We start from the raw sequence: 21,172 nt of genomic DNA, 5'->3' as shown, positions 1-21,172 counted from the left end.
ATTTCTTGTGTATCACAGCCCGCTCAAGTACCCTTTATCAACAGTTGTATTGTTATTATTATTAAATTAATCTTTATTCTGCTTCATTTTGATGATAATGTAATACAAAAACACATGACGTCATGAACGCGGAAACGCGCTGGATGTCACGTGAGGTCACATGGGCAAGCACAACATTTCTAATGTAAATAAAACATGATCCACATCTACTTTGCGTGTGTGTTTTTATTTGTCGATACCGTGTTTTCTGGCCATGTCGGAACACAAATAAAAACAAATGACAGACCAATAATCGGTGAGTTGCAAAGCTGTGTTAAATACAGCGCGTGACAGTTTCACATCAATATATGATCTGTCAGTAATCATAGTGTGAATGTTGTCCAGGTGTTCTCTCGCAGGATGTGTTTCACCCTCAGCCTCACAGAAACTCTTTGATCGCGGCGTCTTACGTCAAGTTTCTGGAGTCTGCCGGCGCTCGTGTGGTTCCGCTGATGTGAGTTTACTGAAGAAAAAGAGGATTTGTTGATTATGAATATGATAGAGTTGTTTTGCCTTGTCCACTTGCAGCAGAAACCCGAGACTGTGTTCACAATGCCTTACTAGTGTACTGCATAATATCTGGAAGCAAAATGCAATGTGAAACATTTAATTAATGGATAATTTCTTAATATTAATGTGACAAAATGGACTAAAGCCAAGTCATGTTGTGAAGAGTTTATAAACGAGGTTATATTTCTGTTGTGAGATTATAAAATGTATAAAAAATATATAGATTTATATTCATTTTCATGGTTTAATAAAACACTTCATAGTGTAAACTGCATAAATATTGTAGTGACTGACTCTGATCATATGCCATACAGTTTCTGTCTCGACACTAAAGCATTGTAATGTGTTTTAAGGATCAATAAGACTGATGATGAATACACAAGGCTGTTTAAATCCATAAATGGGTGAGTAAATCTGTTATTTTATCCTTATTATGTAACTATAACAGACTGAGTGACACTTTCTCTTTCTCCCTCTAGAGTTCTTTTCCCTGGAGGCGGAGTCAGTTTAAAATCATCCGGCTATTCCAAAGCAGCGGCCGTTTTCTACAGACTCGCTCTCGAGGTTTGTGTGTAAACGGTCCATTTGGTAAATATAATCAGGATAACATTGGATTCATAGCACATTTTAAAAACATTAAACAGCACCTTTATGATGCCCCTTTTACAAGATGTAATGTACATTATTATAGCTTGTCAAATTTGCCTCTATTTGGGTGTGAGCAAAAACACGCCGTTTTTGTGTGTGTCCCTTTAAATGCAAATGAGCTGCTGATCCCGCCCCCTTTCCAGAAGAGGGCGGAGCTTTAACAGCTCAACAACAACAAAGCTGGAGAATCTCACGCAGCCAAAATGAGGATTGTCAGTAACGGTGTTCAGCCTTACATTGTTCAAACCGGAGTCGACACTGATCTTTGTCATGCTGGATGATCAAACCACGGCCCAGTTTAATTTAACAAATTTTCACAATCAGTTTTGCTCCATATTTGTGGGTCTCACTCTATACACTACATTTTATTGTACGACACTCCGTTTATGCAGTAAAATATGTTGTGGTAATTTAATTTTCCATCGCAGTATCTCTGTGTGTGTTTACAGGCCAATTCAAATGGTGATTATTTCCCTGTATGGGGAACCTGTTTAGGATTTGAACTGCTCACACTGCTAACAAGTGGGGAGTTGCTGCTGTCCCACACCAACACTAGTGGTGTCGCCTTGCCACTGAACTTCACAGCCGGTAAAGTCATGTTTTACAACACTAAACTGAGGATAACATCAAGATATACTGTATTTACATAATGCTTGATGTGCATTATCAGTTTACTTCCCGTGATAGATTTCAGTGTGCAGTGTGGTGCCGTCTAGTGTAAATTACTCAGAAAAGCGATAAATATTTTTGTTTCTAAATATTTTAAACATAAATGAACATTTTAAAATGTAATGAATGGTTTGATGTTGTTTAGATGTCAGAGACAGTAGACTGTTCAAAGACTTCCCTGAGGATCTCATGGAATCACTGGCATCAGATCCGCTGACGGAGAACTCTCATCAGTGGAGCGTCACTACAGAGGTACAGTAACAGATACTCCCTGATCGCTGACTTCTAATAATGTGTTTAAACTGGAGATTAAATATATGATTAAAATAAAAAAATATAAGTAGGTGTTAAAGGTGAAGTATGGACAATTTTTTAATATTTAAAGTACATTCTCTGAAACCAGTTTACTGTTCATTGACTACTGTTAGTCCACAAAATAATGAACACTGAGCCTCCCAGACGCCATCTAAACATTGAGAGTGCCCGCCCAAATCCGTCCATCTCTTTCAGCTCAGCCTATAGTGAGCAGGCTGAGAGTTTGGGGCGTGGTTACTATAACAGGTGAAGAGTTTGGGGCGTGGCTACTGTAGCAGATGGATAATTTGGGGTGTGGCTACTGTAGTAGGTGCAGTGTTTGGGGCGTGGCTATGTAGTAGGTGGGGAGTTTGGGGTGTGGCTACTGTAGCAGATGGATAATTTGGGGTGTGGCTACTGTAGTAGATGGATAATTTGGGGCGTGGCTACTGTAGCAGATGGATAATTTGGGGCGTGGCTACTGTAGCAGATGGATAATTTGGGGTGTGGCTACTGTAGTAGGTGCAGTGTTTGGGGCGTGGCTATGTAGTAGGTGGGGAGTTTGGGGCGTGGCTATGTAGTAGGTGGAGAGTTTGGGGTGTGGCTATGTAGTAGGTGGAGCGTTTGGGGCGTGGCTACTTTAAAAAGTGGGGAGTTTGGGGTGTGGCTACTGTAGTAGGTTGAGAGTTTGGGGTGTGGCTACTTTAACAGGTGTAGCGTTTTGGGCGTGGCTATGTAGTAGGTGGAGAGTTTGGGGTGTGGCTATGTAGTAGGTGGGGAGTTTGGGGCGTGGCTATGTAGTAGGTGGCGAGTTTGGGGCGTGGCTACTTTAACTGGTGGGGAGTTTGGGGTGTGGCTACTGTAGTAGGTCGAGAGTTTGGGGCGTGGCTAATATAGTAGGTTGAGAGTTTGGGGCATGGCTAATGTAGTAGGTTGAGAGTTTGGGTGTGGCTACTTTAACAGGTGTAGCGTTTGGGGTGTGGTTATGTAGTAGGTCGAGAGTTTGGGGCGTGGCTACTTTAACAGGTGGGGAGTTTGGGGTGTGGCTACTGTAGTAGGTGGGGAGTTTGGGGCATGGCTAATGTAGTAGGTCGAGAGTTTGGGGCGTGGCTACTTTAACAGGTGGGGAGTTTGGGGTGTGGCTACTGTAGTAGGCGGTGAGTTTGGGGTATGGCTAATGTAGTAGGTCGAGAGTTTGGGGCGTGGCTACTTTAACAGGTGGGGAGTTTGGGGTGTGGCTACTGTAGTAGGTGGTGAGTTTGGGGCATGGCTAATGTAGTAGGTCGAGAGTTTGGGGCGTGGCTACTTTAACAGGTGGGGAGTTTGGGGTGTGGCTACTGTAGTAGGTGGTGAGTTTGGGGCATGGCTAATGTAGTAGGTCGAGAGTTTGGGGTGTGGCTACTGTAGTAGGCGGTGAGTTTGGGGCATGGCTAATGTAGTAGGTCGAGAGTTTGGGGCGTGGCTACTTTAACAGGTGTAGCGTTTTGGGCGTGGCTATGTAGTGGGTCGAGAGTTTGGGGCGTGGCTACTGTAGTAGGTTGAAAGTTTGGGGTGTGGCTACTTTAACAGGTGTAGCGTTTTGGGCGTGGCTATGTAGTAGGTCGAGAGTTTGGGGCGTGGCTACTGTAGTAGGTTGAAAGTTTGGGGTGTGGCTACTTTAACAGGTGTAGCGTTTTGGGCGTGGCTATGTAGTAGGTCGAGAGTTTGGGGCGTGGCTACTGTAGTAGGTTGAAAGTTTGGGGTGTGGCTACTTTAACAGGTGTAGCGTTTTGGGCGTGGCTATGTAGTAGGTGGAGAGTTTGGGGTGTGGCTACTTTAACAGGTGTAGCGTTTTGGGCGTGGCTATGTAGTAGGTCGAGAGTTTGGGGCGTGGCTACTGTAGTAGGTTGAAAGTTTGGGGTGTGGCTACTTTAACAGGTGTAGCGTTTTGGGCGTGGCTATGTAGTAGGTGGAGAGTTTGGGGTGTGGCTACTTTAACAGGTGTAGCGTTTTGGGCGTGGCTATGTAGTAGGTGGAGCGTTTGGGGTGTGGCTATGTAGTAGGTGGGGAGTTTGGGGCGTGGCTATGTAGTAGGTGGAGAGTTTGGGGCGTGGCTAATATAGTAGGTTGAGAGTTTGGGGCGTGGCTAATGTAGTAGGTTGAGAGTTTGGGTGTGGCTACTTTAACAGGTGTAGCGTTTGGGGTGTGGTTATGTAGTAGGTCGAGAGTTTGGGGCGTGGCTACTTTAACAGGTGGGGAGTTTGGGGTGTGGCTACTGTAGTAGGCGGTGAGTTTGGGGCGTGGCTAATGTAGTAGGTCGAGAGTTTGGGGCGTGGCTACTTTAACAGGTGGGGAGTTTGGGGTGTGGCTACTGTAGTAGGTGGTGAGTTTGGGGCGTGGTTAATGTAGTAGGTCGAGAGTTTAGGTGTGGCTACTTTAACAGGTGGGGTGTTTGGGGCGTGGCTAATGTAGTAGGTCAGGAGTTTGGGGCGTGGCTAAAAAAAGTTTTATTTCTCGCAGGAAAATACGGTGCATGGCAACGTTAACTTCAGAGGGAATGTTAGCTCTCTCTGCCAGTGTTTTGTTTTGTTTTTTTGTTTTTAAAGTTACCAGCCAGCAGCAGCATTTTTTCAAATATATTGAATATATGAACATGCAATACATCAAAAGAAAGAACAGAGTCTCTGCTTTTAAACAAAAAAACATTTTATTCTAGCTCCATGCATTGTTTTTTGTTTTGTTTTTATCAACTCTTAACATCAAATTATTTAATCAAATTTTAACATTTTAATTTCAGAAATTTACCAAGAATGAAAAACTGAAAAATTTCTACAGAGTTTTGAGTACCAACACAGATGGACAAAATGAGTTTGTGTCCACAGTGGAAGGTGAGTGACGGTAATCAGAGGAAGCAGATATATCGTTCTTTTCACAAACTTCTCATGTTCTTTTTCTCTGTCTGCACACAGCATATGATTTTCCCATCTATGCCACTCAATGGCACCCAGAAAAGAACGCTTTCGAGTGGACGCGGCCCTACATTCCCCACACGCCTTCAGCCGTTAAGACCACCTTCTACACGGCTTCATTTTTTGTGAATGAAGGTCTAATAATACTGTGCAACATACAATCACCTTACATATATAATAGCTGTTTATTACATTGATTTGCCATTTGATTCCTTTAATGTAATGAATGAACAAATTAGGAAGTCAAGACTGACTTTTCTCCTCATTTATTCTGTTGTTTTTACAGCGAGGAAGAGTTTTCACAGCTTTGCCAGTGTGGAGGAAGAGAAGAAAGCCTTGATCTACAACTACAAACCTGAATACACTGGAACCCAGAGTGCCTTTGAACAGATCTATTATTTTGATTAGTGTTTTATTGTTTTTTTATTATGTTGAAATCATGTAAACAAACATGTACGAATACAAAAATCATGTGGAATCTTTAGTGTTATTAAAACACGTGCTTTGGAAAAGGCACAAAGTGATGTTTTTATCTCTTAACTAACACACCTGATCATTAATGTGTTCACCTGCACACACACACACGAACAATACAGTGCAATGTTCAATCATATCTATAACTTCATAAAAAGTGATGCAAGTCTCAGTTTTTCTGTAAGAAACAGCAAATACAACTCTGGATCAAAATTCTCTCATATTCTGATCTCTTAATTGGTCCCATAACTTTATTAAAAGTAACCCTTCAATCTAACCTAATCTATGGATCTCAAAATGCACACTGTGTGTTTAATTTTACTGCTGAGCCCTAAAAACATCCTTCTGAAACATGATTTCAAATCATATTTGCTTTATCTAAATAAAGATCTTGAATATTAGGTGAAATGTCCTTTTTCACTACGTTCTTCAAAAATCACACTCATAATCACAACTCAAAACAATAATATAGCTGCAAGCAGCGATGACGGGCCCAAGCCCTGGCACCACCACCACCCCTGTGGCTTAAGGAAACCTGTGCATGGCGGGCAACATACAATCTTAAATTAATTTAAATCAAATAATGATTTTACAAGATATGAGACACTTATTGTTTCTCTTTTTTGTCATTAATTTAATTCCTTACCATGGCAATACTGTTCGAGATCCTATTATCATTCGCAATTTAGCATCTTCAGTGTCTTTGTTTCATGTTGACCGAATTTGGTGGCGATGAATGCATGAAGTATTTCAGCCTAATTATTCAAAAAATCCACATTCAAACAAAAATTTCTGACTTCCTGTTGGTCGGAGCTCAAGACTACATTAGAAAGTTGTCCGGCTCGATGAGAATATATGTTTGGAGTTTGGTGACTGTAGGTAAAACTAACCCCCTCACTTTAGACAAAAGATTGCGCTATAGAGCCCCTCCTCCATGCTCATTTCTAAGGCTTTGCTCATGGCTGGCAACTCTGATGTGTGTGTCGAGTTTCATGCAATTTGAAGCATGCTAAGAGCCTCAGAAACAAGTTTAATGCGCTGCCACGACAACAGTATTCAAGATATCAAGAATCCTTTCACAGGTGTGCATCTGCTGTGTCATGACATTATTCTGACAAAGACTGAAGCAAATCGGCTAAAAATAAGGGTGATTTCAAAGAATTTTGAAAGTGACACACTTCCTGCTGCCAGTTGGTGGTGCTATAATTTTGACTCACAATAGTCGCATCCATGTGATCAGCCTTGTACAATAAACACAGCTGAAGTTTCATCAAAATCAGTCAATGTATGCAGAAGTTATAACATACTTCCTGTTTCTTTTTTCTCATAAATTCATACATGAATTTTAACACCAGGGCCAAACAGTTCGGGTTATCAAAAATCTGCTCGCAATTTTGCATCCTCGATGTCTTGACTTCATGCTGACCAAGTTTGGTGATGATCGGAGGAATTCCCTAGGAGAAGTATATCCATGCGTTTTTCAAACAACCCAAAATAGCCAACTTCCTGTTGGGCTGGTGTATGACTTTACGTGCGAAAGTTGTGGAACGATGAATCCTACTATGAAACAAGGGGGTGGTATCTCTCATTCCCAAAACAGACAAAGATGCAACTATAATTGATAAAAAAGAATTTAACTCTGTTATAAAGGCGATTCCTGATGGATTAATATGTCTGATGAAAGCTTCCCTTTCCCATGAGTCACGCTCAAAACAACTTTCACAGTTATGTTTGGGAGGTGTTTTACTTTTAAGTGAAGAATGTAATAATAAATTTATTCATCAACTTTCTCAATCTCGAAACTCAATTTCTCCAAAAGGGAATTTTTTGGGGTTCTAAAATAGATAACATTCAGTGGAGGAAAACATGGATACTACCATATAAATACTGTATATTCAATACAGTGAATTGCATTTGTGCATTTTAAAATTTTGCATAATACATACCCTTGTAATGCTTTTGTGTTGAAATTTTGTGATGTAGATGATATATGCACCTCTTGTAAAAAATAATGTGAAGATATTTGTCATTTATTTTTCTCATGTAATATTTCATCACTTTTCTGAAAAGATTTGAGTTCCTATTGTTTTTCTAAAGTTAATATGAACTATAATTTACACATTAAGGGTGTTGTTTAGAATCTTTAGAATCTACTGTTAACTTTCTTATCCTTGTGGCTAAATTCTGTTTTCTCAAACAAAGGTTTCTTAAGAAAATACCTACTTCTATAGATTTCTTATGTGAAGTAGAGCATTTAATCAATTCTCTAAGAGTAATTAATAACAACAAAATGTATTTATTTTTTGAAGAGATATGATGAGATCTTTTGAAACACTACTGCCAGCCTTTTTGTCCAAGCTCAAAATAGGTTTTGCAAGGGAACAATAATATTTTTGTGAGGGAACATGGGAAATATTCCCCCCATTCCAATTTTTTTTCCACTATGTCCCTTTAGTCTAGGGGCTCCGTTAAATTCCCACTGGTGTGTTAGGAAGCCAGAAAATTAGAAAATAACAACAACAAAAATTATATATTATTATTATTTATCATATGACAGTAATAGCCAGGTATTGTAAAACAAATGTACTGTAAAATAAATGAATGTTTCTTATAATATTTAATATTTAATAAGTTTTGTCCTAATTTCTACACTGGAAGAGATGAACCCTTGAGCTTTTATTTAGACATTTTCTGTGAAAAGTCTACAAACGCTTCTTATTACAAATCTAGTGAAATTATACTTTTCACAAAAAAACGGAAACAATGTAAATTGTTAAAATGAACAATTAATTTACTACATTTACATACATTTTAAGATCAAAATTTGTAGTTGTTAACATTAGGCTACTGAATAAACATTTTTAATATTAACAAAGGCTAATAAAATATATTTTTCATTGTTAGTTCATGTTAAATTAATGCATTAACTAATGAAACTTATTGTAGTGTTACAAAGACATTTCAACAACAAATGAACTAAAATGATCATTTAAAAATTAAACAGAAGTATAATTGTAATATATAGTAATAATAATAATAATAAATAGGAAATGTATCAACTTAACACTTGAAAATAACAGTTTACTTTTCAGTCCCATTATTTCATTTAATTATTACAGAAGACTCAATGTCTTCCGTAAATGTAAAGGGCTCTCTGGAATCGTTGCCTAGATACAGGGAGTGTCTCACGTTACCCGATGTGGCAATGTCTCACATTACCCCATTCTCCCTTGTATAAAAAATGAAATGTAGGCTATCTACCTTGCTTGTCTTTTTAAATTTGTCGATACCGTGTTTTCTGGCCATTTCGGAACACCAATAAAAATGAATGACAGACCAATAATCGGTGAGTTGCAAAGTTAATAAATATAGCCTAGTGCATGACAGTTTCACATCAATATATGATCTGTCAGTAATCATAGTGTGAATGTTGTCCAGGTGTTCTCTCGCAGGATGTGTTTCACCCTCAGCCTCACAGAAACTCTTTGATCGCGGCGTCTTAAGTCAAGTTTCTGGAGTCTGCCGGCGCTCGTGTGGTTCCGCTGATGTGAGTTTATTGAAGAAAAAGAGTTGTTTTGCCTTGTCCACTTGCAGCAGAAACCCGAGACAGTGTTCACAATGCCTTACTAGTGTACTGCCTAATATCTGGAAGCAAAATGCAATGTGAAACATTTAATTAATGGATAATTTCTTAATATTAATGTGACAAAATGGACTAAAGCCAAGTCATGTCGTGAAGAGTTCATAAACGAGGTTATATTTCTGTTGTGAGATTATAAAATGTATAAAAAAAATATAGATTTATATTCATTTTCATGGTTTATTAAAACATTTCATAGTGCAAACTGCACATATATTGTAGTGACTGACTCTGATCATATGCCATACAGTTTCTGTCTCGACACTAAAGCATTGTAATGTGTTTTAAGGATCAATAAGACTGATGATGAATACACAAGGCTGTTTAAATCCATAAATGGGTGAGTAAATCTGTTATTTTATCCTTATTATGTAACTATAACAGACTGAGTGACACTTTCTCTTTCTCCCTCTAGAGTTCTTTTCCCTGGAGGCGGAGTCAGTTTAAAATCATCCGGCTATTCCAAAGCAGCGGCCGTTTTCTACAGACTCGCTCTCGAGGTTTGTGTGTAAACGGTCCATTTGGTAAATATAATCAGGATAACATTGGATTCAAAGCACATTTTAAAAACATTAAACAGCACCTTTATGATGCCCCTTTTACAAGATGTAATACACAGATCACCGATAAGTGAATGACACTGATCATCTCGTCATCACGGCACCTGTTAGTGGGTGGATATATTAGGCAGCAAGTGAACATTTTGTCCTCAAAGTTGATGTGTTAGAAGCAGGAAAAATGGGCAAGCATAAGGATTTGAGCGAGTTTGACAAGGACCAAATTGTGATGCTAGATGACTGGGTCAGAGCATCTCCAAAACTGCAGCTCTTGTGGGCTGTTCCCGGTCTGCAGTGGTCAGTATCTATCAAAAGTCTCCGGTGTGGAGAACCGGAGACAGAGTCATGGGCGGCCGAGGCTCAGTGAAGGCTGGCCCGTGTGGTCCGATCCAACAGAAGAGCTCCTGTAGCTCAAACTGCTCAAGAAGTTAATGAGTACCAACTTTTTAGCAAAGCCTGCATTGTATTGCCCCTCAGTGTGGCATTACACTGCTCAGAATCAAAACGGCTTGTCTAATGAGACTGCTTTGGTTTAATGGGGATTAAAAAAAAAGAGAGTGGGTGGATTTTTATCATTGTAGGGTGATTGTGTTCACACACTGCCAACATACATTGTAAAAGTGTCCAAACACCATGTAAAAGTGGATTTTCCATCGCAGTATCTCTGTGTGTGTTTACAGGCCAATTCAAATGGTGATTATTTCCCTGTATGGGGAACCTGTTTAGGATTCGAACTGCTCACACTGCTAACAAGTGGGGAGTTGCTGCTGTCCCACACCAACACTAGTGGTGTCGCCTTGCCACTGAACTTCACAGCCGGTAAAGTCATGTTTTACAACACTAAACTGAGGATAACATCAAGATACACTATATTTACATAATGCTTGATGTGCATTATCAGTTTACTTCCCGTGATAGATTTCACAAAAAATGGACTATAAGCTTGGTACTCATTGAGGTATTGTGTAATTACTGCAGTGCAGCGCCAGCTATTATAAATTACTCAGAAAAGTGATAAATGTTTTTGTTTCCAAATATTTTAAGCATAAGTGAACATTTTACAATCATCATAAATGCATAAATGTAATGAATGGTTTGATGTTGTTTAGATGTCAGAGACAGTAGACTGTTCAAAGACTTTCCTGAGGATCTCATGGAATCACTGGCATCAGATCCGCTGACGGAGAACTCTCATAAGTGGAGTCTTACTATAGAGGTAGAGTAAAGGGATTGGGGCGTGACTACTGATACAGGTGGAGAGTTTGGGGTGTGGCTACTGTAGCAGACAGAGAGTTTGGGGTGTGGCTACTGATACAGGTGGAGAGTTTGGGGTGTGGCTACTGATACAGGTGGAGAGTTTGGGGTGTGGCTACTGTAGCAGACTGAGAGTTTGGGGTGTGGCTACTGATACAGGTGGTGAGTTTGGGGTGTGGCTATTGCAGCAGGTGGAGAGTTTGGGGTGTGGCTACTACAACAGGCTGAGAATTTGGGGCGTGACTACTGTAGCAGATAGAGAGTTGGGGTGTGGCTACTGTAGCAGATGGAAAGTTTGGGGTGTGGCTACTATAGCAGATGGAGAGTTTGGGGCGTGGCCACTACAACAGGTGGGGAGTTTGGGGCGTGGCTACTACAACAGGCTGAGCATTTGTGGCGTGACTACTGTAGCAGATGGAGAGTTTGGGGCGTGGCTACTGATACAGGTGGAGAGATTGGGGTGAGGCTACTGTTACAGGTGGCGAGATTGGGGTGTGGCTACTGATACAGGTGGTGAGTTTGGGGTGTGGCTACTGATACAGGTGGAGAGTTTGGGCTGTGGCTACTGCAGCAGGTGGAGAGTTTGGGGTGTGGCTACTGCAGCATGTGGAGAGATTGGGGTATGGCTACTGATACAGGTGGACAGTTTGGGGTGTGGCTACTGATACAGGTGGAGAGATTGGGGTGAGGCTACTGTTACAGGTGGCGAGATTGGGGTGTGGCTACTGATACAGGTGGTGAGTTTGGGGTGTGGCTACTGATACAGGTGGAGAGTTTGGGGTGTGGCTACTGCAGCAGGTGGAGAGTTTGGGGTGTGGCTACTGGAGCAGGTGGAGAGTTTGGGGTGTGGCTACTGCAGCATGTGGAGAGTTTGGGGTGTCGTTACTGACACAGGTGGAGAGATTGGGGTATGGCTACTGATACAGGTGGATAATTTGAGGTGTGGCTACTGCAGCATGTGGAGAGTTTGGGGTGTGGCTACTGATACAGATGGACAGTTTGGGGTGTGGCTACTGAAGCATGTGGAGAGTTTGGGGTGTCGCTACTGATACAGGTGGACAGTTTGGGGTGTGGCTACTGCAGCATGTGGAGAGTTTGGGGTGTGGCTACTGATACAGATGGACAGTTTGGGGTGTGGCTACTGAAGCATGTGGAGAGTTTGGGGTGTCGCTACTGATACAGGTGGACAGTTTGGGGTGTGGCTACTGCAGCATGTGGAGAGTTTGGGGTGTGGCTACTGACACAGGTGGAGAGATTGAGGTGTGGCTACTGCAGCCTGTGGAGGGTTTGGGGTGTGGCTACTGATACAGGTGGACAGTTTGGGGTGTGGCTACTGCAGCATGTGGAGAGTTTGGGGTGTGGCTACTGATACAGATGGACAGTTTGGGGTGTGGCTACTGAAGCATGTGGAGAGTTTGGGGTGTCGCTACTGATACAGGTGGACAGTTTGGGGTGTGGCTACTGCAGCATGTGGAGAGTTTGGGGTGTGGCTACTGATACAGGTGGAGAGTTTGGGGTGTGGCTCCTGATACAGGTGGACAGTTTGGGGTGTGGCTACTGCAGCAGGTGGAGAGTTTGGGGTGTGGCTACTGCAGCAGGTGGAGAGTTTGGGGTGTGGCTACTGATACAGGTGGATAGTTTGAGGTGTGGCTACTGCAGCCTGTGGAGGGTTTGGGGTGTGGCTACTGATACAGGTGGACAGTTTGGGTGTGGCTACTGCAGCATGTGGAGAGTTTGGGGTGTGGCTACTGATACAGATGGACAGTTTGGGGTGTGGCTACTGCAGCATGTGGAGAGTTTGGGGTGTGGCTACTGATACAGGTGGAGAGTTTGGGGTGTGGCTCCTGATACAGGTGGACAGTTTGGGGTGTGGCTACTGCAGCAGGTGGAGAGTTTGGGGTGTGGCTACTGATACAGGTGGAGAGTTTGGGGTGTGGCTACTATAGCAGATGGAGAGTTTGGGGCGTGGCTACTACAACAGGCTGAGCATTTAGGGCGTGACTACTGTAGCAGATGGAGAGTTTGGGGCGTGGCTACCACAACAGGCTGAGAATCTGAGGCGTGACTACTGATACAGGTGGAGAGTTTGGGGTGTGGCTACTGATACAGGTGGAGAGTTTGGGGTGTGGCTACTGCAACAGATGGAGAACCGACCGTCTGCTAGCTGCCTCACGTCACAGAACTCAAATAATTCACAGCACATAGAAACTCTTTCACCTAGATATTATCACATAGAGACTGTGTCTGTACCTCGAACTAGTAAATACAAAAAACTTCCGAAACCTTTTAAGGGTAAAAATTTAATTGATGTTCAAAAAATGAAAATCACAGATAAATTAGATAAACAAATGATAAAGCTTGGGCTACTGAATATTAGATCTATTTCTTCAAAAGCACTTATTGTAAATGAAATTATCACAGAAAATAAACTAGACTTGCTGTGTTTGACAGAAACCTGGCTAAAACCAGACGATTACATTATTTTAAATGAGTCTAGTCCTCAAGGTTATGACTATCGACACAATCCTCGACAGAAAGGCAAAGGGGGAGGTGTTGCTGTAATTTATAGTAATATATTCAGAATCATTCAAAAGAATTTCAAATATAACTCCTTTGAAGTGATGGTGCTTTATGTAACATTATGTAAGTTGACATTTGTGCTGGCTACTGTATACAGGCCACCAGGGCACCATACTGACTTTATCAAAGAATTTGCTGATTTTATATCAGAGTTAGTACTGGCTGCGGATAAAGTCCTTGTTGTTGGTGATTTTAATATCCATGTAGATAATAATAAAGACGCATTTGGATTGGCATTTGCAGACATTTTAAACTCTATTGGAGTTAGACAACACGTGTCAGGACCCACTCATTGTCGTAATCATACCTTAGATCTAATACTGTCGCATGGAATTGATATTGATGCTGTTGAAATTCTACAGCAGAGCGATGATATATCAGATCATTATTTAGTGTCGTGTATAATACAGTTAGCCAAGGCTACAAAACCACCACCCAGCCATAAATATGGTAGAACCATCACTTCTACCACTAAAGATTGCTTTATAAATAATCTCCCCGAGCAGTTTCATCGCCTTAGTATACCTGACAACTTAGAAGAACTCGATGCTGCAACAGAAACTATTGGCTCTCTCTTTTCCAGCACATTAGATGCAGTCGCTCCTTTACGTCTAAAGAAGATTAAGGAAACTAATCCAACGCCGTGGTATGATGAGCACACTCGGGCTCTAAAACGAGCTGTGAGAAAAGCTGAACGTAGTTGGAAGAAAACAAAACTAGAAGTTTTTCGCCTTTCGTGGAAAGAAAAAATGATTGAGTACAGAACGGCTATAAGAAATGCTAGATCTACTTATTTTTCAAATCTCTTAATAGAAAACAAACATAATCCTAGGTACTTATTTGACACAGTGGCTAAATTAACTAGAAACAGAGATTCAACTGCTGACGTTTCCAAAGAGCACAGCAGTAATGACTTTATGAACTTCTTTACTTGTAAGATTGACAATATTAGAGAGAAAATTATAAACATGCAACCGTCCACAGTTTCGCTTCAGACAGTGCACTGTAGTGTCCCTGAGGTAAAACTAGAATCATTCGCCGCTATAGGAGAGGAAGAATTATCTAAACTTATCAAATCATCAAAATCAACAACATGTATGTTAGACCCAATGCCGACTAAACTACTGAAAGAAATGCTTCCAGAGGTCGTAGGTCCACTTCTTGATATAATTAATTCATCGTTAACACTAGGATACGTGCCAAAAACTTTTAAGCAGGCTATTATTAAACCTCTTATTAAAAAACCTCAACTAGATCCGAGAGATTTAGTAAATTACAGGCCAATCTCGAATCTACCTTTTCTGTCAAAGATACTAGAAAAGGCAGTTTCAACACAACTGTGCTCCTTTTTAGAAAGAAATGGAATCTGTGAGGATTTCCAGTCAGGATTTAGACCATACCATAGTACTGAGACTGCTCTCGTTAGAGTTACAAACGATCTACTCTTATCATCCGATCGTGGCTGTATTTCTCTATTAGTGTTATTAGATCTCAGTGCTGCTTTTGACACTATCGATCACAACATTCTTTTAAAAAGACTTGAAAACTATATTGGCATTAGTGGAATTGCTTTGGCATGGTTCAAATCTTACTTATCTGACCGTTATCAGTCTGTAGTAGTTAATGAAGAGATGTCGTATTGATCACAAGTTGAATATGGAGTACCACAAGGCTCAGTACTAGGACCGTTGCTTTTCACTCTGTACATGCTACCCTTAGGAGAGATAATTAGGAAGCATGGTGTTAGTTTTCACTGCTACGCTGACGATACTCAGCTCTATATTTCCTCGCGCCCTGACGAAACCTACAAATTCACAAAACTAACAGAATGCATAGCTGACATTAAAAACTGGATGACAAGAAATTTCTTATTATTAAATTCAGAAAAAACTGATATCCTAATCTTTGGACCAAAAACTTCCTCACGAAAAAACCTTGAATACTCTCTAACACTTGACGGGTGCTCCATTAAATCTTCGTCCTCAGTTAGGAACCTGGGTGTGCTCTTTGATACCAATCTTTCATTTGAAAGTCATGTTTCTAGTATCTGTAAAACCGCCTTCTTCCATCTAAAAAATATATCTAAATTACGACATATGCTCTCAATGACAAATGCGGAACAGTTAGTTCATGCATTCATGACCTCAAGATTAGATTACTGTAACGCTCTACTGGGTGGTTGTTCTGCTCGTCTTTTAAACAGACTACAGTTGGTCCAAAATGCGGCAGCTAGAGTTCTTACTAGAACCAGAAAGTATGACCATATTAGCCCAGTTCTGTCAACATTACATTGGCTCCCTATTAAACATCGTATAGACTTTAAAATCTTGCTACTTACTTATAAAGCTCTAAATGGTTTAGCTCCCCAATATCTAAGCGAGCTCTTGGTGCATTATAGTCCTTCACGTCTATTGCGATCTCAGAATTCAGGCCAGTTGATAATACCCAGAATATCAAAATCAACTGAAGGCGGCAGATCCTTTTCCTATTTAGCACCTAAACTCTGGAACAATCTTCCTAGCATTGTTCGGGAAGCAGACACACTCTGTCAGTTTAAATCTAGACTAAAAACACATCTCTTTGCTCTTGCATACACATAACACATTATCAATACATTAACATTTTTCAAATCCGTTAAAGGATTGTTACGCTGCAATAATTAGGTCGGCCGGAACCGAGAACATTTCCTATAACACTAGATATACATGTACATCAGAATAAGAATGGCATCTACGCTAATATCAGTCTCTCTGCTTATCCTGAGGTTTGCCGGGTGCTGGATCCAGGCCGTATCCAGATCAGATGGAGAACCTGTGTCTGGACCTGACTACAACGTAGCCCAGGAGACAGTGGGCCTACAGATCCAGTTCTGGCTGCATCTATAATTCAGATTTTTAAATCTCTGTATCCGCTTACATATATTTATATATAATCTATTTTTAATCTCTATAATAAAAATATATAATTCAGATCTTGATCTCCATATCCATTTACATATATTATATATATCTTCCAAGGGGTTTTTTCCCTCCTAGGACTTTTTTCCCAGTGCTAGCACGCTGGGTTTTTCTCCTAGGGGTTTTTTTCCACCCCTGGGAGTCAGCCGACATTGGCTTAATGTAGCACCATCTTGTATATGTTACATATTACCACGCTTGCTTGTACAGCTTATTTTTAACCATTTCTCTTTTTTTCTGTGCTCCTAATATGTAAAGCTGCTTTGAAACAATTACCAATTGTAAAAAGCGCTATATAAATAAATTTGACTTGACTTGACTTGACAGGTGTATAGATTGGGGTGTGGCTACTGATACAGGTGGAGAGTTTGGGGTGTGGCTACTGCAGCAGGCTGAGAGTTTGGGGTGTGGCTAAACAAGTTTTATTTCTCGCAGGAAAATATTGTGCATGGCAACGTTATCTTCACAGGGAATGTTAGCTCTCTCTGCCAGCCAGTTTGGGGTGTGGCTACTGCAGCATGTGGAGAGTTTGGGGTGTCGCTACTGATACAGGTGGACAGTTTGGGGTGTGGCTACTGCAGCATGTGGAGAGTTTGGGGTGTCGCTACTGATACAGGTGGACAGTTTGGGGTGTGGCTACTGCAGCATGTGGAGAGTTTGGGGTGTGGCTACTGATACAGGTGGAGAGTTTGGGGTGTGGCTCCTGATACAGGTGGACAGTTTGGGGTGTGGCTACTGCAGCAGGTGGAGAGTTTGGGGCGTGGCTACTGATACAGGTGGAGAGTTTGAGGTGTGGCTACTATAGCAGATGGAGAGTTTGGGGCGTGGCTACTACAACAGGCTGAGCATTTAGGGCGTGACTACTGTAGCAGATGGAGAGTTTGGGGCGTGGCTACCACAACAGGCTGAGAATCTGGGGCGTGACTACTGATACAGGTGGAGAGTTTGGGGTGTGGCTACTGATACAGGTGGAGAGTTTGGGGTGTGGCTACTGCAACAGATGGAGAGTTTGGGGTGTGGCTACTGATACAGGTGGAGAGTTTGGGGTGTGGCTACTGCAACAGATGGAGAGTTTGGGGTGTGGCTACTGATACAGGTGTATAGATTGGGGTGTGGCTACTGATACAGGTGGAGAGTTTGGGGTGTGGCTACTGCAGCAGGCTGAGAGTTTGGGGTGTGGCTAAACAAGTTTTATTTCTCGCAGGAAAATATTGTGCATGGCAACGTTATCTTCACAGGGAATGTTAGCTCTCTCCGCCAGCCAGTTTGGGGTGTGGCTACTGCAGCATGTGGAGAGTTTGGGGTGTCGCTACTGATACAGGTGGACAGTTTGGGGTGTGGCTACTGCAGCATGTGGAGAGTTTGGGGTGTCGCTACTGATACAGGTGGACAGTTTGGGGTGTGGCTACTGCAGCATGTGGAGAGTTTGGGGTGTGGCTACTGATACAGGTGGAGAGTTTGGGGTGTGGCTCCTGATACAGGTGGATAGTTTGGGGTGTGGCTACTGCAGCAGGTGGAGAGTTTGGGGTGTGGCTACTGATACAGGTGGATAGTTTGGGGTGTGGCTACTGCAGCAGGTGGAGAGTTTGGGGTGTGGCTACTGATACAGGTGGAGAGTTTGGGGTGTGGCTACTATAGCAGATGGAGAGTTTGGGGCGTGGCTACTACAACAGGCTGAGCATTTAGGGCGTGACTACTGTAGCAGATGGAGAGTTTGGGGCGTGGCTACCACAACAGGCTGAGAATCTGGGGCGTGACTACTGATACAGGTGGAGAGTTTGGGTTGTGGCTACTGATACAGGTGGAGAGTTTGGGGTGTGGCTACTGCAACAGGTGGAGAGTTTGGGGTGTCGCTACTGATACAGGTGGACAGTTTGGGGTGTGGCTACTGCAGCATGTGGAGAGTTTGGGGTGTGGCTACTGATACAGGTGGAGAGTTTGGGGTGTGGCTCCTGATACAGGTGGACAGTTTGGGGTGTGGCTACTGCAGCAGGTGGAGAGTTTAGGGTGTGGCTACTATAGCAGATGGAGAGTTTGGGGCGTGGCTACTACAACAGGCTGAGCATTTAGGGCGTGACTACTGTAGCAGATGGAGAGTTTGGGGCGTGGCTACCACAACAGGCTGAGAATCTGGGGCGCGACTACTGATACAGGTGGAGAGTTTGGGGTGTGGCTACTGATACAGGTGGAGAGTTTGGGGTGTGGCTACTGCAGCAGGCTGAGAGTTTGGGGTGTGGCTACTGCAGCAGGCTGAGAGTTTGGGGTGTGGCTAAACAAGTTTTATTTCTCGCAGGAAAATATTGTGCATGGCAACGTTATCTTCACAGGGAATGTTAGCTCTCTCCGCCAGCCTTTTTAAAAAAGTTACCAGCCAGCGGCAGCATTTTTGATCATTTTCACAAAACTTTTATTGCCCCCAGAATATTTTGTTGTTTGAATATCTGAACATGCAATACATCAAAAGAAAGAACAGAGTCTCTGCTTTTAAACAAAAACCCATTTTATTCAAGCGCCATGCATTGTTTATTTTTTTTTTATGAACAGTTTCAAATTTTGAAATTTTTATTTCAGAAATTTACCAAGAATGAAAAACTGAAAAACTTCTACAGAGTTTTGAGTACCAACACAGATGGACAAAATGAGTTTGTGTCCACAGTGGAAGGTGAGTGACGGTAATCAGAGGAAGCAGATATATCGTTCTTTTCACAAACTTCTCATGTTCTTTTTCTCTGTCTGCACACAGCATATGATTTTCCCATCTATGCCACTCAATGGCACCCAGAAAAGAACGCTTTCGAGTGGACGCGGCCCTACATTCCCCACACGCCTTCAGCCGTTAAGACCACCTTCTACACGGCTTCCTTTTTTGTGAATGAAGGTATAATAATACTGTGCAACATACAATCACCTTATATATATATATAATAGCTGTTTATTACATTGATTTGCCATTTGATTCCTTTAATGTAATGAATGAACAAATTAGGAAGTCAAGACTGACTTTTCTCCTCATTTATTCTGTTGTTTTTACAGCGAGGAAGAGTTTTCACAGCTTTGCCAGTGTGGAGGAAGAGAAGAAAGCCTTGATCTACAACTACAAACCTGAATACACTGGAACCCAGAGTGCCTTTGAACAGATCTATTATTTTGATTAGTGTTTTATTATTTTTATTATGTTGAAATCATGTAAACAAACATGTACGAATACAAAAATCATGTGGAATCTTTAGTGTTATTAAAACACGTGCTTTGGATGAATCTGAACATTTCCAGGTCACATTTCACCCAAAAAGAAAAGAAAAAATGCATTATGCAAAATACATCATCATATTTACTTCTTTTGAGGCCCTGATCATGTTCTTGACCTTAATGGAATAGTTTATAAGTTTGGAAAAGGCACAAAGTGATGTTTTTATCTCTTAACTAACACACCTGATCATTAATGTGTTCATCTGCACACACACACACGAACAATACAGTGCAATGTTCAATCATATCTATAACTTCATAAAAAGTGACGCAAGTCTCAGTTTTTCTGTAAGAAACAGCAAATACAACTCTGGATCAAAATTCTCTCATATTCTGATCTCTTAATTGGTCCCATAACTTTATTAAAAGTAACCCTTCAATCTAACCTAATCTATGGATCTCAAAATGTACACTGTGTGTTTAATTTTACTGCTGAGCCCTAAAAACATCCTTCTGAATCATATTTGCTTTACCTAAATAAAGATCTTGAATATTAGGTGAAATGTCCTTTTTCACTACGTTCTTTAAAAATCACACTCATATTACTCACAACTCAAAACAATATGATTCATAAAACGTACACATTCACATTGCCTTAGATATTTGTGGTTTATGAAAACTGCGACTGGATCTGTCACTCCGATTGGCTGTTGACCTACTTTTCAAAGCTCTGTGATTGGACGCATCTTCTATATGGGTGAGAGAGTCTGCCTCTGTGATTGGCTGAGCTCTGGGTGCCAGACGTCCACGATGAAGATGAGTCTGAAGCTTTCTGCTTCCTGCCAGACTTCATGCTCAAATGAGTCATCAAATATTAATACTTTTCCTTCTTCCCACTCCCTGAAACACAATTAACAGCCACACATTAATTCCTAAAAAAATATAAACCGACTCTCCAAGTTTCGAGTGTTCAATATTAGGCCCTGAAAACAGGCTTCATGAAGCTTAATTATGAACCATTTGTTTGAACTAGTGATTCAGAGTGTGTAATAAACAGCCAAAGTTGTGATTTTTCAGTTTCCAAATGTTTCGAAATGTTTCGTGAGGGGAGAAATTAAGAGTTTCGAAACATTGAATCAATTGAACCAATTGCTTTGCAAAATGATTCAAAGTTTCAAAGCAATGAAAACACCACAAATCTTTAAAATATGAGTTATTTTATTAAATTGTAGGGCTTGTTTGGTTAGTTTCATTGAGAGTTTGACCAGTAAGAGACTTTTAACTACAACTCTTCTTTTTTATTGTATAAAATAAATTGTATGTATAAAACTGATCCGAGATCAGGTAAAAATCATAGTCACTAGTTCATGTGTTCACAGAGATCATTGGACCCTAGTGGTGAACCACTGACCT

The 21,172-nt window shown here is 41.3% G+C and overlaps 3 protein-coding genes and 1 long non-coding RNA gene across 6 annotated transcripts in view; 3 read left to right on the top strand and 1 right to left on the bottom strand.

The window, feature by feature from the left end:
* Positions 1-134: 134 nt before the first annotated feature.
* LOC125265880 (gamma-glutamyl hydrolase-like) lies at positions 135-5,983 on the top strand. Its single transcript, XM_048186432.1, has 9 exons — positions 135-295; positions 385-493; positions 903-953; positions 1,029-1,113; positions 1,647-1,785; positions 2,012-2,118; positions 4,937-5,027; positions 5,109-5,243; positions 5,395-5,983. Exons 1-9 carry the CDS (start codon positions 196-198, stop codon positions 5,514-5,516), a joined length of 939 nt encoding a protein of 312 aa, XP_048042389.1. The 5' UTR covers positions 135-195; the 3' UTR covers positions 5,517-5,983.
* Positions 5,984-8,750: 2,767 nt separating this feature from the next.
* Positions 8,751-20,315, top strand: LOC125265881 (gamma-glutamyl hydrolase-like). Its single transcript, XM_048186433.1, has 9 exons — positions 8,751-8,928; positions 9,021-9,129; positions 9,512-9,562; positions 9,638-9,722; positions 10,460-10,598; positions 10,889-10,995; positions 19,142-19,232; positions 19,314-19,448; positions 19,604-20,315. Coding segments are annotated over exons 2-9 (732 nt in total). The 5' UTR covers positions 8,751-8,928; positions 9,021-9,127; the 3' UTR covers positions 19,726-20,315.
* On the top strand, positions 16,853-17,838 carry LOC125265882. Its single transcript, XR_007184363.1, has 2 exons — positions 16,853-16,897; positions 17,667-17,838. It is a non-coding gene; the product is annotated as an uncharacterized LOC125265882 (long non-coding RNA).
* unm_hu7910 (un-named hu7910) overlaps positions 19,568-21,172 on the bottom strand; it is a 33,364-nt gene continuing 31,759 nt past the window's right edge. For all 3 annotated transcript variants that reach the window (XM_048186431.1, XM_048186429.1, XM_048186430.1), the window contains one exon: positions 19,568-20,659. In XM_048186431.1, the coding sequence (XP_048042388.1) occupies positions 20,509-20,659 (151 nt within the window). In that variant the 3' untranslated portion in view covers positions 19,568-20,508. The remainder of the gene's footprint in view (positions 20,660-21,172) is intronic.

The sequence above is a fragment of the Megalobrama amblycephala genome, linkage group LG3 (assembly GCF_018812025.1).
Source record: "Megalobrama amblycephala isolate DHTTF-2021 linkage group LG3, ASM1881202v1, whole genome shotgun sequence".
NCBI classification, from domain to species: Eukaryota; Metazoa; Chordata; class Actinopteri; order Cypriniformes; family Xenocyprididae; genus Megalobrama; species Megalobrama amblycephala.
The sequence above is the reverse complement of the archived record's forward strand: the minus strand, read 5'-3'. Positions and strand labels throughout refer to the sequence as shown.